This window comes from Hirundo rustica, chromosome 28 (assembly GCF_015227805.2).
Source record: "Hirundo rustica isolate bHirRus1 chromosome 28, bHirRus1.pri.v3, whole genome shotgun sequence".
Taxonomy (NCBI): Eukaryota; Metazoa; Chordata; class Aves; order Passeriformes; family Hirundinidae; genus Hirundo; species Hirundo rustica.
Genome location: NC_053477.1, coordinates 5,078,913 through 5,095,767, shown reverse-complemented (window position 1 = coordinate 5,095,767; position 16,855 = coordinate 5,078,913). Strand labels below are relative to the sequence as shown.

Genomic DNA, 16,855 nt, shown 5'->3' with positions numbered 1-16,855 from the left:
ACGACCGCGACGCTTCCCCGCCGCCGGCTGAGGGCGCCCGCCAGGCCCCGGCCCCACCCCCCGGAGGAGGCGGACGAGAAAGCAGGAGTCGCGAAGCGCCGTCACTTTATTAATTCCCCGTTACAGCACCAACGACCGGAGACACGCCGCCGCAGCTGGCGCAGTAACCCCACGGTGAGCCCTTCTCGCGACCGTGGTTTGGAGAGCACCTGCAGCAGGAGGCCCGGGCAGCGCCAGGATCGTACCCCGTTCCCAGCAGCTCCCTCCACACAAGGCACTTGGGCAGCACCGGCCCCCGCAGCTCCCGGGCTGGCTCAGACATGGCCGCGGCTCCCAGCCCATAGCCCTTCCCTTGTCACTCCCCTATACTCATGTTGCCCTGAGCACCTACACGCAGGAGTTACTCAAGCAGTAGCTTCCAGCCTCTGTAGCAGCAGCAAGAAGTGAAGAAACTTCTGCAGAGACTGGCAGCTACTCACAGCAGGCCATGAAGGAGCTACCAAAACCGTGAGCAGCATCTGCTGCAGCTGACCCCTCCCCAAAGACCACTGTACCAGTTGGGACAGGGAGCGGACCTACATCTCTCCCCACACTGCCTTCCTACCAATAAGGAGCTTGCGTCTCTGAATGCTGCCAGGTCTGCAGGTGAGAAAGGACTAGAGCAGCAGTCCCAGAGGTGCCAAGATGCTCCCAGGCCCTGCTGGCACTCTTCACAGCATGGGAGGCAGGGCGGATCATGCCCACGTGGCAGATCTTGTAGTTCTTCCCACTGTTGTTGTCCCAGTGGGTCTTTTGTCCACACTGGAAGAAGATGCAAAACTCTGTGCCCCGATGGGAAATGGATGGCTTGGGCAGGGTAAGCTCAAAAGAGAAGATGTCTGTGTCAGCTGAGCCGTATGAGCTGTGCATGTACTGGCAAGAGATGTCCCGGAAGCTCTTCCAGCCATCAAAGGTGATGCGGACCATCACTTTCTTCTCGTACTCAATGTTCCTAACCTTCACTGTCCCTGACAGAGCACGATCCTGGATCACACAGCTCTCCAGGCAGACAAAGTTTCTGTGCAGGCTGTTGCGGAAAGCCACATAGTTTGCAGACGGCTGTGGGAAATCCAGCACATACCTGCACGCTTCTGGGCATAAGTCCCACAGCCTAGGTCGGAAACAGGCAAGGTCTGACAGGGCATGCTGCAAATCACAGAGGTCCTCCTCAATCTTTGAGAAGAAGCGGACAGCTGTCAATGAGAGCCCCTTCATATCAGCAAACACGACCTGCTTCTTCTTCTGGCCCTTCGAGCTCTTGGTACTGTCTTGCTGCTCCGGCTCAGGTTCTGCACTCAGCTTCTGGTTGAGACAGGATCGGAGGGGTTTGCAGCCTCGGTTGCCCCGCAGCTCCTCGTAGGAGTTCAGCAGCTTGCGGATGGGAGGCGAATGGCTCAGGCAGAGTCGCACGGCCAGGTCCACGGGCATGGCTGGGGGGACGACAGCCCGCCCGCTGCACACCTGGAAAAGCCTAGAGGCGAGGAGGGGGTCAGGCGGCGCGGCCCCAGCCGTCGGTCCCGGCGAGCTCCCCCGCCCCACCCGCGCCCGGCCCCGCTCACTCGCCGCAGCTCATCGCGTCCTGCCCGCTCCGCTCCGCTCCCGCCGCGGCGGCTCCGCGTCAGTGGAGCCGCGGGAGCGTCCGCGTCCGGGACACCCCGCGCCAGCCAATCAACGCGATGCCGCACTCCCGGGCGGCCAATGGGACCCGGGACTGGCACCGCCCCGCCCCGCCCCCCCCCCCGCGGGGCCGCGCTCGCACCGGGCACGGCGGCAGCGGCACCGCGCCCCGGAGACCCGCCGGCACCGGGCCCGGCTCGGCCTTCTACTGCGCCAGGAGGACCGGTATCTGTGCAACTATCGACACCGGGAGGTAGCTCTGGGAGAAAAAGGACCATGTTCCTCTTACCTAATCTTTAAGGGGAAAGGTTTGAACCGGCTTAATACACCCCTTTTCAGATGCTTCTCCAAAGACAGCTATTTCCAGGGTGTCTAAGGAGAGAAAACCCCACACCCTCGGCTCATGCTCTGCCAACTCAGAAGCTTCTTACCCTAGATGTGTGCACTGAGACGGAAATTTGCTCACAGGCAAGAGACACTGTGGTTTCCCTGACAACTATATTCAAAATCATCCTCACTGTTCAGCTCACATGTGACTCCTTGACAGTAAAGACTTTCACCTAAATCAGATCACCCCTGCCTTGTACCTCTTGCTAATCTCTCCAGAGCTGTCTAGCCATTTATGTTAAGCAGCCCTGATTGTTCCTGCTGACAGCACAGATATTCATCAGTTCATGACACAGCTGACTGACCTATCAATACTTCTACATGGCTCTCCATCACCACGTCTGAGTGTCTGCAGCACAATGCAAGACATCTCTCACAGGACGGCCAAAGTGAGCTTGAACCCAGTGCCCAGCTAGCAAAAACATGATGCAAAAACATCCTTTAAACACATCATCTTGGGCTGACAGTGCAAACACCCCCCACTTCAGTGACCTGGGGTAGCCAATACAAACATGAGTCTTCCTAGCAGTGAAACCGTTTGTCCCACCTTTCTCTGCCCCGCCCCAGGAGAGCAGTTCCAGCTCAGGTAGGGAAATTGCAGCTCACCATCAGTGCCCTCGCTGTGACCTTTTCCACCATCCATCTACTTTGCGTTCAGAGCTAATCACTAAATAAACCCAATCTATTTTCACCCAGAGGAGAGCAGAGAACAAGGAATGCATTTGACCGCAAGTTTAACGGCAGAATCCATGAACACTGGAAAAGCTGCTCCTAGTCTAACCATTCTCTCCCAGCAGCACAGATTCAGGTGGATGCACAGCTGTGTTTTCTCCTCCATCTAAAAGTACAAGCCAAACCCATCATTTTCTCAATAAAGCTGTGAACACTTCCCTTTCCCCCAACACAGAGCAGAGGTGCGGTGTTAGCAGTTCCACAGATATCTGGGTATTTAATCATGGAAGGACACAAAAGCAGGTGGCATTTTCAGGTGTGCCACAACTGACTCTTACTTGCAGCCTGACTGATCTCAGCCTACTAGGCATCTCCACTCTCCTGCCTAGCCTGTGAAGACATGGTCACATGCCAGCTGCCAAGCTCCAGAGACAAGCTGCACCAAAGGCACTCTGGAAACCATCAGGTCAGTTAAAGTTCAGCCACTAGAAAAGGACAGGTGCCCCTCATGCTCATACTGCTACTGCCATGTGACACACAGCTGTGTGGTAAGTACAAGCTGCCTGGACAAGCATTCAGTCAGACTGAATAGGGCCAAGGAGAAAGCCTGCAGACGTGCCACCTACACAATCCTCAGGCAGATCCTGTGGAGCACACTTCCACAGCAGCAGATTAACAAGGATTTTGTCTGGAAGCTTCAGTCACCTCTGTGAAGCTGTCTGGCTGTAAATACGGGCAGGGCATGACTCACAAGCCCTTCCTGGGGGGCTGTTCAGAGGAATATATATACTACTGATTCCTAAGGATTAAACCCAGGCCCCTCTTAACATCTATGCTTCAAAGAATCTTCTTTACCTAAATGGATTAGTTAGGAAGAGTATAAACTACACATGCAAAGCTACTCACACTACAAGATGCCCTGTGTCACCACCAGCGTTGTAGAGGAAGATGCTCCCCAGACACCTCTCATGCAGACCATGTAGGGAAGAGAGACCCTGCCCTGATAAACACAAGCCCCTGTCTGCCCACGCACTTGACAGGTTCTGAGCTGAAGTACCACAGAACACCCTGGCTTCTCCTCCAGCTAGAAGAGACCTGCATGGGGCAGCAGGGCCAAAGGAGCTTTTGCTTTGGGTGACTAGCAAAAATGAACTGCGTGTCCCACTAGCCTTAGCAGTGGTTTCTGCAGAAGGGAGTCTGACAGCTTCTACTCTCACAAATGCAACCTGAAGCTGTACCAGAACCCCTCATCCTCTGCAGGGATGGTATTCGGAAGACACACAGCAGCAATGACTTTCTCCTGAGTCCATGACCACAGTTGTTCTGTTTTAGTGATGCTGCCTGCCCGTGCTCTTAAACAAGGCATCCCAGCAGCTACACACTGAAGCTTTCCAGACGCTAACCTGTGACACAGCCTGCCCTCACCCACGAATGCCAGAGTAAGGACTATATGGCTGTGTGCTGGGCATGTCACAAGCAACCGGGAGCTTGATGAGATGTGGGGGTAATGAATGCCTCTGTGGTACAACACTGTGGTACTCACCCCCAGTGCCACTCTGCTCTGCCTGTCACGTCAGTGGGGACCTGGCCCAGGCATCCCCACGGGGAGCTCCTGCCAGCCCTGCTGTGGTGGGGTGAGCAGGGGAGATAATGCAGTGGCTGTTCCTCCCACCATGCACTTACCTCTCCTCTCAGATGAGCTGCACGGCTCCTGAGGCCACCAGAGGGGCCACGGTTCTGTAACGGATCAGGTGCTGCGAGCCCTCCTCCAGGTTGATGGCATATTCCCTGCAGAGACAGGCGGGACATGAGCTGCAGCTCACGCCCATCAGCAATGCTGATTGATACCTGTGCCACATGCAGAAATGCCCACCTACCTCTGCTCATCTGTCTCTGGCTCCACTAGGATGTTCTCCTGCCGCTCCAGCACCCTCAGAAACACAAAGGAGTCCAGATTGGGCTTTGGAACTGTAGACAACAGATTGAGAGCACAAGCTCAGACTTCATTAATGTTCCTCTGCAGAACACTGAGGGGTCTGACAGGTAGCAAACTTATAGCCAGCAAAGGGAACACCAGAGACTTCTAACCAGATGCATGTCGCCAGCCGCAGTGTAAGACAGGACTTGACAGCAGGGGCCAGCATGACTCCCGGGCAGCAGCATGGAACCATGTCACAACATTATCATCACATCACCTTTGCTTCAACTGAGCAGCAACTGGAGGACTAGCCCTTACATTTGGGGCCCCCTGGAGCCCCACTTCCCCCTGCTTCTACAGTTTTCAGATTACTCTGGAGTCTGGATGGACTCACCTGATTTTAGGAGAGACACCTTCTGCAGGTTAGGAGGCATGTGTTTTAGGGCCACATTTTTCAGGTAAGCCTCTGTGTTTGCCATGTACCTGAAACAAACCATTCAAGTATTGACTTGGTTAATCAAATACAAATCTGGAGGGACAGTATTGACTCAAAATAAGAGTAAGCAACAGCTCCTCATCCCAGGGGCACAGCCAAAGACAGGCCCTTGGCCTACCCAGGTAAATAACTCAAAATCACAGTTCCTTTCTTACCCATAAGGAAACCTCCTGGTAAGACACACTGATTCATACTTGAAACCCGTTTAAGGCTCACAGTATCAAGAACTTCAGCAAAACACACAGGTAAGTTTCTATAATCTATAAAAGGGGAGGAAGATACATTGAAAATGTACTCACTCTTTAGCAAAAGCAAACTCCTCTGGTGATAAAATGGAGGGCTCCCCTTCAGCTCGAGACTTCTCCTTCTCCAGGATATGGGGAAAAAACTTCTCTATCTAATATTGGAACACAATCCAAAATAACAATACACATCTCTCCAAGAGTCCAGTGCTTAAAGCCCCACTCTCCACTGGATTCCCTACAAGCTGTAGAAGCAGCTACAGGCCTGCCCAAACCCCTGCTCCTCACCTAACTCTGACATCACATGGGATCACCAAGCTATACAACCATGCATGCACACAGCAGGACTTGGGCAGAATGGGACAGCATTCAGCTGTGCCACTCCAGGCTTAGATTAAGCAAACAGCACTCACAATGTTGTGATCAACATTGGTGTGATCTTCTTCCATTACCATACGAAACTGTGTCCAAGATATTAATTTCCTGGAGTTACATTTCAGAGAACAGAGAGAGGACATGCTTTAATTAAATGCTGTGCTGAGGCACGAAGTTCTGTGTAGGTAAAAATCCCTCCTGAAATTATCCTTTTTCACCCTCTGGGCTGCACAGCAAGCATTACCTTCACCAGTCGACACCGCAAGTAGCTGCTGAGCACATAACGGATCCTTTCGATCTCCATGTGGTGAACACTGACTTTCAGGTCTCCTCTCTTTCCCCGCTTCAGGTTTGCTTCCTGCACGAAAAAGCAACAAGAAATTAGATGGTTGAAATGTCAAACAACAAGAAATAGAGAGGAAGACCAGTTTTGTATATATAACCCACAAAACCAGACTACAGCTGCTTTTGATGACCCGAAGCATGCTGCTTCCTTGTACTTCAGCCCTTCTCCAAGGCAAGCTCAAAGAAGAAATTCGGAGAATCTGTCTCAGAGACAGGGAAGCAGACAATCCCTGCACTCTCAGAGACTCAGGCATGTATCTGCCAAACCAGGCAACCAGGGCCTGTCTGTACCATCATGCGAGCCAGGAGAACCTACCATATGGTCCAGCTGCTCCACAACACACTCGATGACTTCAGGTTTACTCTCCAGCAGTTCTGGAGCAAATTTCTCATTCAGCCAGGCCTGAAAGAAGGCACGCTGTCAGTGAAAGCAAGGAAGACCTCAGCTACGCAGCCCCACCAGCGAAAGGGAAAAACACGGCCACGGCCCCATCCTTCGGCATCTGCTCCAGTGCGCCCAGCAACCCCCGGCCCAAGCCCGTCGCTCTAGGCCACGGTACCTGCTCCAGGCTGTGGATCAGCTGTGCTGGGGTGAGCACCAACTCCTCGCTGTCGCCGTCCGAGTCGCCGCCGGCCGCGGCCGCGGCCGCCATCGCTCCCGCCAACCGATGCACCCAGCCCGCGAACGGCGCAGGCGCAGCAGCCCGGGAACATGGATCAGGAATGACGCTGCGGCTTTCGGCCAGTCAGGGACGGAATGGGGCCGCCGCTTCTTCGGCCAATCACGAGGCGGATTGAAAAAAAATCCCCTTTTTCGCCCAATCAGGATGCAGATTGAAGCTGCTGCTTTTGCGACCAGGAGGAGGGTTGTAATGAAGCTTCTTCGACCAATCACGGTGCGGCTCCTGGCTGCAGCTTTTTCAGCCAATCAGGGTTGCAGCTGGCCAATCAGGAGGCGGATAGGAAATGCAGGTTTTTGGAAGCCGGGGGGCGGAGCAGGCTGCAGCCGTCTCGACCAATCAGGGAGCAACGTCAAACTGCAACTTCTGGACCCATACACACCCACAGCCAGAGCCACAGCCAGACCCACACCCAGACACACGCCCAGACACACGCCCACAGCCAGACACACACACCGACACACGCACACACCCAGACCCACACACCGACACACGCACACACCCACACACCTCCATGTGTCCCCCAGCCCCCGGCACGAAGTGACCACTGGCCCTGCTCCAGCCAGAGGCACGGGCCCCCGGGAAACGGCCTCTTGTGCACCACAGGCCAAGCCCTGAAGCGCTGCAGTTCTGGTCACTCCCAGCCCAGTGCTCCAGAGTCACCCTGTGCCCCAAAGCATGGCGCTGCCAGAACAGACCTGCACACAGTTTAAGAAAAGGTTTACTGATCCATCAGTACTTCTGCCAATATTGCAACAGCTGTGAAAGGCAAACACTGTTACAGTTTAGAAAAAAAGAAATTTTATACAATGAAAATATTAATTTAAATCTCAACCCCCCAGTGGCTGAGGAATGAGCCTGGAGTTCCATATCCAGTATTAGCACCTGCAGCACCACCAACAACCAATCCAGCCCCTCCACCCCTGCTAAGCGTCTCTTCTGGACTCCTGAGTTCCTTCCACAACTGGACACTGACATTCGGCCCCTATACCAGGACACCTGGGCTTTGATATGGTAAAAGGATGTAAGAGAAAGGATTCAGCCAGCTTGGGTTGTGGGGAATTTCACTCGTGCAGGTACTGCTGAGCAATGCACAGGGACGCTAAGGAATGCACAGCTCAACTCCTCAATGTGTGCCAGCAGACAGAATTAAGAAATCCATCTTACACAGTATCTTACAGTCTGTCAAATCAATGTTTTCCTATAAACTATATATAAGAAATCCATAAAGAAACAGTTTTTCACTTCACATATTAATCAGAGAAGGGTGGGAATAATTATTTTTATTGGCTCAGCATCCACTTTACTGTGCTCACTGTTTCATGACTAGCCAGGCCCCTCGTGGTGAGTAGTGACAGGGCCAACAACAGCATACACAGGGGCAGAAAAACCACCAGGGTTAAAGCCTGGCTACAACCCCCCCTTCCAGGGATAACCAAGACATTAACACAAGGAACACTCTGCCTCTAGGTTTTCCACAAGGATCAGCACAAGAGACGTTGTCTTGAGTCACTTCTCACTGAGAAGAGGCACTATGTATCTCTGAACTCTAAAACTGAACCGGAGAGAAATTCCCATTGGAGCTTTCCAAAGCCCAACTGACACACAGAAGGGTTTAAAAACCAGGAAGGAACAGCACTGCACTTACAGGACTAAAACTAAACTTCTGTTGGGTTGAGGGCCCCATTTTTTTCAGGAGAGAACACAGCTTTACCACTTCTGCCTTTTCTTGAAAAAGAAAACCCCAAACCAAACAAAAACTAAGAAGTGATCCTGTTGCTTCCAAATCTACTGCAAAGTGGATGCTGACCAGCTAGGTCACCCCGTAGGGAGCAGTTTGAGGAAGTTAGTCCTTGTAGTAGATGGCACTGTGGATCTGGCAGCAGAGAAAGGAATGATGCTCTAAAGTAGGAGGTAGGGGAACCTTGGTACAGCAAATCCACCGGTGAGCTATCATCTAGAAAAGAAGTTTCATATGGTTAGAAACTCTTCCTAAATCATACCAAAAGCTCCCCCACACAAACCTTTCTACAGCTGCAGGAAGAGTCTGGCAGGAGAAGCAAGCTACCATGTGTTATGGTAAACAGCATGAGCAGAACCCAGAACTCTTGATTTCATTTGTCCAAAAAAAAAAAAAAAAAAAAAATTAAACCCCTTTATTGCTTGTTTCGTTTTGCATAACAGGCATAAATATTTCTCATTCTTTCTGTATACACTGCCAATAATCCATATTTAACACTCCCATCCCAGGACCCGAAGGGCACCTAACACAAGGGAACCAGTCCCAATGTGAGCTTTCCAAACGCAAAGTCACAGATAATCATTTTGGTGGCCTATATTGGATACAATTAGCATGAGCCCAAGTCCTGGGAACACTCTTCACTTTGTTACTTGTTCCACAGCATCTCTAGATGAGCCTCTCAGCAGAGCTTTTCAAGGTTGCTGGCCCCTCTTACCCAAAAGCACCACAGGTAAAGACATCAGCATGATAACCAGAACAGCTGCCAACTGAAAAGCTGCAACAAAAAGGCTCTGTATGCTAGAATATGCGCAGAGACAGAGTCCATTTTTTACCGATGTGACAAGAATTTTGGACATCATATAGCAGAAGTTACCATATTTACACAATCAAGACCCAGGTTTCTCCAAGGTAACTTTCAGCAACATCATGCCCAGTACTGGTATTTTTACTTCCAAGAAGAGCTGGTCCACACAGAATTTATGTGAACACAGTCCCTGATGACATACAATGGTGGGATAAACTCTCAGCATGACAGCACCCAATCCTTTGAGCACTGAAAGAAGTTGAGATTGAGCTGAGCTAAGGGTAGCATGTACCTGAGACTCCACAGTTCTATCTTCCACTGGTCAAACCTCTGTCTTCATAAATGGTAATTTCAATCTGCACAGAAAAGCTGTTAGGGAAATACACTATAAAGAGACTATGAAAACATACTCAGAAAAAGGCAGAAAAACATTATGATGGGAATTTTGCTATCTTAGCTATTTTAAGGCAGGTCCCAGAGCTCCAAATCAAGGGAAGAGTCCATGTGAGATGCCTCATCAGGTAAGAGTATTGGCTCCCAGCCCAGGGCTTGCACAGGAACTTGGTGCTGTGTGCAGAGGGTTTGAGACCTGCCCCACTTCTGCTACATTTTGAGGAAAGCTGTGCACCAAGCAAAAAAGTTAATGCTGCTAATAAATCACTTACCAAACTGAAAATACTTTCACTGAAGTTGAATGCTGGTTTTTGTTTGGTTTTGGGCTTTTTTTTCCCCGGAAGGTGTATGCACAGTGGAAAACACACTGAGAAAAAAGGAGTCATGTATGCGACAGCTCTGAGCTACTTGGACAAGGACACAAAACCCACCTGCAAGGAAATGGCCTTATATATTCAACTGGCATTGGGTTCCAAGTTGCTGTTGTTTCAATACTTTCAAGGAAAGATGCGTTACTCCTTATATTCCTCCATTTGCTATGAGAGGTCTTTACAACTCCAAGCAACAACCACTTAAAATGTCTGCAATGTGGCTCAACAGCTGAAGAAAAAGGGTTGAAATAAGGCACAGTGGAAGCAAGTGCTGGGCTTGCAATGATGTTGTGTATCAAAATCTTCACCAGAACCTGAGCTGAGGGTTGCAAATTAACTAACAGCCAGCTCTTGTTCTCACAACATCAATTTCTGTCCTACCAGCATGGTCACTTCTTTCTCCAGTCAGAAAAACATTTCTGGAGGTCCCTGGAATAGAGGAAGGATCTCTAGTGCTCTTTCCAGGCAGTCACAAAGGTCAGGTTCCACATTTTCATGCACTTTCCACATACCAAATCTTAACATACTAAAACCTTACTGGAGACCAGGACACAACAAAGAGCAACAAGACTAATCACCGACTGTATCACAGATCAAGCATGAGCAGAGGTGCCTCACTGAGAAAAATGAGGAGCACAAGGCAGAAGCCACAGAAGGATACAACCCTTAATCCTCTTTCAATGGGATCTGTCAGCAGAAGGCCCTGAGGAGCATAGATCTTCTCATTCTGTTCCTGAATGAACTTAGCGATTTTCTTTAGAACCTGGTAATGAAATAGCACAGGAGTCACAACTGTTTCCTTTGCAACAATATCACAGATATGGCAAGGTGAGAACTAACACACAACTGGTCTGATGGCTCCACGGTGTGGGCACTTGCCACAGAATTCAAGGTGACTCCCATGGGACCCAAACTGACCAGTACCAGCATGTCTGAGTTACATCCGTACAGAATCTGCACCTAAAACACTTCAAGTCACAGGAAACCACCAAGAACCAAGTACTTGCCTGCAGGCTGAAGGGGAAACAAGCACATACCTTTTCATAATGTGTCTCCATACACAGGAAGATGGTGTAGGCAGTCAAGCAGGCAAGACAACCCTCAAGGTAAGATTGGCCCCCAAGTTTCTCAGCTTCTGCATAGAGGTTGTTCAGTGTCCGGACTGTCTCCTCAAACTGCTGCCTGTCAATCTGCAAGAAAAGCAAGTGGGGCTGTCACTTCAGAACTCACTAGTACCCCCGTACATCCACCTCCACTCATGGATCATCTGCACTGTGCTCAGAGCCCCAGCCTGAAACATACAGTTACAGACATGCAGCTCTTTGTTAGACACCTGCCTTGTGTTCAGGCTGAGTCTGAATTCAAACATAGCGTGGACACAAAACCATCCAGAGCAATACACCTGAAGCAAATGCACAGTTCAACGGTGAAAAAAATGGAATTCACACACAGGGACGTGCTGGGTTAAAATAAACAGGTAGACAGTGGATGGACACCCCATACCCACAGTGCCTCGGTGCTGCTGCAGTGCTGACCAAACACACCCTCAACAAAACACAACAAAGGAACAAGGAAGAGAAAGCTGAGTTTGAGAAAGAAAATGGGGTAGGAAAGTGTGTTTGTTTGACTGTCAGCTTAAGATAGATGTGATAGCATTGACCAAAACGAAAGTACTTGAGACAGCATCTGTGAGGCCTCTAAGCGGGTTCGGCAGGACGGGCAGGATTCCAAGGAAGAGGACAATGCTAACACCTGAGCACAGAAACGGCTTTGTTCTCAGAGACACAACGAGTACATTCTGCTCTACGCTGCAAACCAGGACTGACCACAGGGACGGGGACACGGGGAGGAACTACGTCCGCTCCTGCACCTGAACGGCCTCGGTTAGAGATTCGTGCAGGAGATGCTACCCCGCCCTCGGGGAACCCGCGGAACTGGCTCCGACCCGGGCAACGCACCTGTGAACAACACCTGGGCGCAGGCCGGTAAGGCCCGTGCCCGGCCCGGCCCGGCCCTGCCCGGCGTGCAGGTTCCGCGCGCCGCGCTCGCCGCGAGCCGACCCCAATCCGCCCCGCCTCACCCTGTTCTCCAGCTCGGCCGGGAACTTGCTCTGGAACTGGCAGCGCGTCCCACCGCTGTAGTCGCGCTGGATGAACACCTTGCCCGACACAGGCGCCTGTTGCGGCCTCATCGCGCCGCCGCCCCTGTCCCGTCCGGTCCCTCCGGAACGCCGGCCACCCCGCTCACTTACGGCTGTCGCAAAACCGCCGGGCTCCGGGTGAGGGCGGAAGTGCCGCCAGGGGCCGCCAGGGGCCACCAGGCGCGGTAGTGCGCAGGCGTAGCCTCGGGGGGGGGAGGGGGAGGCTGAGCAGCTAGAGTGCGCATGCGCAAAAAGCAGCCATGTCCGATTGGTCGTGACGCTCTTCCCGCTTCAGGAGCGGTCAACCCACGTGACAGCCCCCCCTCCGGCTGTACTTGGTACCGCCCGGGCCCCGTTCCGCTGCTTTCCTTAGGAGCCGGAGGCATTGCGAACAGAGCGCGCTCCCGCGGCTTTATCCCGGCTGCCTGTGGTGGCACACACGGGATCCGTTGGCGCTGCGAGCAGAGCGCGCTCCCGCGGCTTTATCCCAGCTGCTTGTGCTGGCACACACGGGATCCGTTGGCGCTGCGAACAGAGCGCGCTCCCGCGGCTTTATCCCGGCTGCTTGTGCTGGCGCACACGGGATCCGTTGGCGGCCCCTTAGCCTTTGCCCGAGAGCTTCAGGCTGCCAAGGGCGCAGGTCACTCAGGTTAAGGAAGACCTGGAAACTGCCGTGGCGCAGCCCGGGCAAGCAGCAGAGCTCAGGGACAGTCTCGCTCGAGAACTCTGTCCTGGGGCCGCAGGGCGGGGTGGGAGAGGCATGTCCCGGATCGTCCCTGCGCCGTCCTGCTCCCTACCGGCCGAGGAGCCTCTGCTGGGATGCCAGTCAGAGGCCTGTTTATTTAAACGGTGGATAAAACCCATCATTTGGTCAATTAAAAGCAAAGGGACAAAAGCATTTGGGACTTGAGTTTCATTATTTGCTGCTGCAGCTGCTCCTCAATCAGCCGGAACTTCCACTAAGGAGACGATAAACACGAGAGAATTTCTCAGGCATTCCGAGGGGGAATGAACTCCCGTAATGACAGGCTGGCTTGGGTCATGCTCAGTCGTTGCTGGGTCAGTGTCCAAGTGATGATGCAGGGCCGGATGTGCTTCCTGTGAACCTGGGTTCCAAGAATGCAGTGTCACTGGAGGCATCCCCAGGCCCTGGTGGTGATTATGAGAGAGGCTGTGTTGTCAGGCTACACTCAGAAATACTTTGCTTAAAATATTGTACCCGATGGATGGTGTCTTCCTAGCCTTTAGCTGGTTCCAGTGTGCAAGCCATTAAGATCATAATGTTAACATTTTCTCAGATATTTTATGTGCATTTAAAATATTTTCAAAGAATCAGCTTTTGAATGCAAGGTTTTATCCAATTAGAATTTTACTAGAGTTTACAAAAACATATTAATATATTTTCAGGATGTCTGAGATGCTGCTGGCCTTTTTAGTAAAATTTGAAGCCCTTGAAGTGGAATATTATCATTATTACATGGCAGATGTCTCTGGAATTTGTGTAATTAGGTAATTCTGCTAATTTCACAGTCCCAGATTAGATCACTTCTGAAACCACTTAACACAGAAACAATGACTAAGAAATATGTTCTATCTCTGCACCAAAACCTTATTTTGCTTTCTGTTGTGGTCAGCGGTTTGGCTTCTACAGATATAAATGGATTTGAAACACATACTAAAAGCACAACTTAAACGCTTGGGGCAACTCTTCCATGGACTCTGTTGCTTTGCTTATCTCTCAGCAAGTGTAAGAACAGATCTCTCTTCCCCTGTATGGCAACTGCAGCGCCTTCCAGCTGGGTTCCAGAGGGGTTAAGTGAGAATGTATTTCTTCTCTGTCTTGACTGAAGACCTGAATCAAGAAAGGAGATAAATAGAATTTAATAGATGTTCATTACTATTGTGCTTTTGGAATAGAAGAGATGGCAAACACTGCAATCCCTGAGAATCTTCCACGTTTGCCATGTGAACAGGAAGACCCGGCATGGAAATGGTGATCCTGCAATCTGTCCCTTTCTGAAAGATCCCTGTATTATGTTACAGTATTTTATTATTCCATGCCTAAGTTGTTCATAATTTTAACAAGATTATTCTGATTCAAACCAGTGAATTAGCATAAGCCTGTTAAAGTTATACAGTGAATGTCCCTGAAATCATACAGCAAGGTAGTAAATTACTTCGTTCAGGAGAGAACCAGGCTCTGTCCCCATGCTGCACGTCCTCAGCTGACCTGGAGTGGCTCAGGCACTTCCTACAAAAACAGGGTGCTCTCAAGGGCTGTGTCTTTGGGAGCTCATCCTTCAGGATCCCGTCCTTCGTGTTTGGGGTTTGTGGCTGAAGGTGCCATGGGGCTGCACGGTGCCACTCTGCTCCTGCTGAGACCCACAGGCGAATCCCAGGTGTTGAACAGCCGCTGACTCCTTGCTGTTCATGGGCGTAGGGTTTTCCAGCCTGAGCAAGCACAGACACTTGGGGCTGCTGGAGGGGACAGACACACTTTGAAACAAAGAGTCTTTCAGACCACCTAATGCAGTATAGATGCAAGAAGGCCAATCAAATTTACAGGCATGGCTTAGACTGGGAGATATACTTGCAAAGCCAATATGTTTCATCTTATGGGCTTGAAAGATTCTAAGTGAGAGGTCTCTGTATGATTTGAATTAGATTGGGACAGGGGTATTCTGGAAAGACAGATCTGGAGAATTCAGGGCATTTGAAATTGAGTTGGGGCTATCCAGCATTTCTGTAATGCTCTCAAATAAAATATTCCATGTCTGTCCAAAACACAAGCTTCCACATGACAAAAAAAATTATGAATACCTGAAAATGGAGATATCTAGCTTGTATTAAATATTCAGGAATAGGATTTTATACGTGTATCAACAGAGAAAGTGAGAATTTCAAAGGGAGCTGCTTTCAAAAGAAAACAAAACAAAACAAAACAAAAAACCCCACAAAACCAAAACCAAACAAAACAAAAAACAGAAGGAAGCTCTAAGTAGCACAAAAAAAAAAAAAAAAATTAAAAAAAAAAGTACTTTCTTTTCCTCTACCAGCACCCTGCCGTGCATGGGGCTGCCCAGGCACCCCAGCTTGTGCTGACCAGACATTCAAATCAGACAACCAGCAGCTTCCTCCCGGGCCAGCTGGAATCCTGACACCCTTCCTCCAACACGAGGAGCCACTGGATCCAGACGCACAAGCCCGCGGGCTCTGCAATGCATTTCGTGCCCTGCAAGCAGCAAGGAGACCTTGGCAACGCTGAGTTAGTTAATGGTTGGGCTCAGTGATCCTAGAGGTCTTTTCCAACCTTAGTGACTGTGTGATTCTGACTATTTTGGCAGGGGGATAAGCCCCTGGCTCCCACTGCTGAGCTCAGCTGCCAGGAAAGTTCCCCGGGAAGTAGCACAATCTTTGTTTGGTCATTAAAGCAGAAAAAGAGAGAGGGAGTCTTAGGAAATGCTTGAAACGATTAGGTGATCTTAACTCTAAGGAGCTAAACAAATGCAAAGCAATTCCCCCCTCAGCCCCTCGTGCTGCTGTAGAATGTAATCTCATTTCTAAACACACAATTACAGAAAATAAAAAGAAAAGAAAAGAATAATTAATTTCTGCTTCCTCATGCAAATCCTCTGACCAATCATTTAGGGATCAGGGGCAATTCAGCTTCTTGTGCAAATTCCAAACTGAAGGCTTGAAAAAAACAAGTGAATGGGTTTACTTTTCTAAGAACCAGAATTAACAAAGGTTCCATTTTCCATGGTTATGTGCCTGGCCAGACAGCCCTTGCTGACAAGCTCTCAAAAAACATGTGTTGGCTTGTTGAAAAGGCCCCAGTGTTGACTGACAGACAATTGAAGTGACAAATTGTTTCATTGTACTTGGCAGGGAGAGCGCTGTATTAGATAATTATGGCGAGGAGAGAAGCGACAGGTCACAGGTCAGAAGACACGTCTGACCCTGTTTTCTGAAAGCTCTGAAAGGAGCCCATGCCCGGGACAGCAGTGTGATGCAGCTAGTGGCTTCTCCTTCCGCTGTGGTGATTAAGAGCTAACGAAGATGGAGTGGGGATGAGCTCGCTCCATTCTCACCCCAGCCCCCTCGCTGGCTCCAGCAGGGCCCGGAGCATCCTCGGCTGCCTTCAGCAGAATTTTGGGACACTAGCACCTTTCAAGCAGCACCAGACCCCTGCGAGCACCTCGGCAGTCCATGTTCTGAACCGGCAGGAAAAAGCACCATGTCTGGCCCCGAGTCCTGTCCCAGGCACTTGGGCACGGACGCCTTCTTTTGCCAGCCTGCAAACGCCAGCAGGACCAACCCCTCCTTGCTGGGGGCTGGTTTTTTTGCTGGCTACAACAGAGTACAACTAATAGTAATTGAAGCTTCTCTCCTGCCACAGAAATAAAATATGGCATGGAATCACAGCACAGCTACTCCATTGAGAGCAATGCTACACTGAGTAATACCAATAATTTAAAACAGATGAGCCAAAGGCTCGAGCACTATGGGCTCAGTATCCCAGTCTGCCCTGACCCCTGGAATTCACTGAAAGTTACCTTGAGACTCACCAGAACTCTTTTGTAACTTCTGTGAGGGTTATTTATTGCAAAGTCATAAATATTTGCTATGGATTT

The 16,855-nt window shown here is 50.5% G+C and overlaps 3 protein-coding genes across 4 annotated transcripts in view; all 3 read right to left on the bottom strand.

Moving 5' to 3' along the window:
- Positions 1-88: 88 nt before the first annotated feature.
- Positions 89-16,855, bottom strand: part of GINS4 (GINS complex subunit 4) — a 146,504-nt gene continuing 129,737 nt past the window's right edge. Inside the window, exons 1-8 of one of the 2 annotated variants that reach the window (XM_040087620.2) lie at positions 6,652-6,832; positions 6,408-6,494; positions 5,991-6,104; positions 5,429-5,526; positions 5,028-5,116; positions 4,593-4,683; positions 4,399-4,503; positions 89-1,510 (exon numbers count right to left, since the gene is read on the bottom strand). In XM_040087620.2, coding sequence (XP_039943554.1) covers positions 4,407-4,503; positions 4,593-4,683; positions 5,028-5,116; positions 5,429-5,526; positions 5,991-6,104; positions 6,408-6,494; positions 6,652-6,744 — 669 coding nt within the window. In that variant the 5' untranslated portion in view covers positions 6,745-6,832 and the 3' untranslated portion in view covers positions 89-1,510; positions 4,399-4,406. Of the gene's footprint in view, positions 1,511-4,398; positions 4,504-4,592; positions 4,684-5,027; positions 5,117-5,428; positions 5,527-5,990; positions 6,105-6,407; positions 6,495-6,651; positions 6,833-16,855 lie in introns of those variants that run through there. The other variant, XM_058423702.1, reaches the window with a different exon arrangement.
- LOC120763982 (protein phosphatase 1 regulatory subunit 3C-B-like) lies at positions 601-1,467 on the bottom strand. Its single transcript, XM_040087619.1, has one exon. The coding sequence runs from the start codon at positions 1,465-1,467 to the stop codon at positions 601-603; it is 867 nt and encodes a 288-aa protein (XP_039943553.1).
- On the bottom strand, positions 7,477-12,383 carry GOLGA7 (golgin A7). Its single transcript, XM_040087848.1, has 5 exons — positions 12,162-12,383; positions 11,119-11,271; positions 10,743-10,844; positions 9,610-9,673; positions 7,477-8,728 (listed from the first exon to the last, which is right to left on the bottom strand). The coding sequence occupies exons 1-4, from the start codon at positions 12,270-12,272 to the stop codon at positions 9,626-9,628; spliced, it is 414 nt and encodes a 137-aa protein (XP_039943782.1). The 5' UTR covers positions 12,273-12,383; the 3' UTR covers positions 7,477-8,728; positions 9,610-9,625.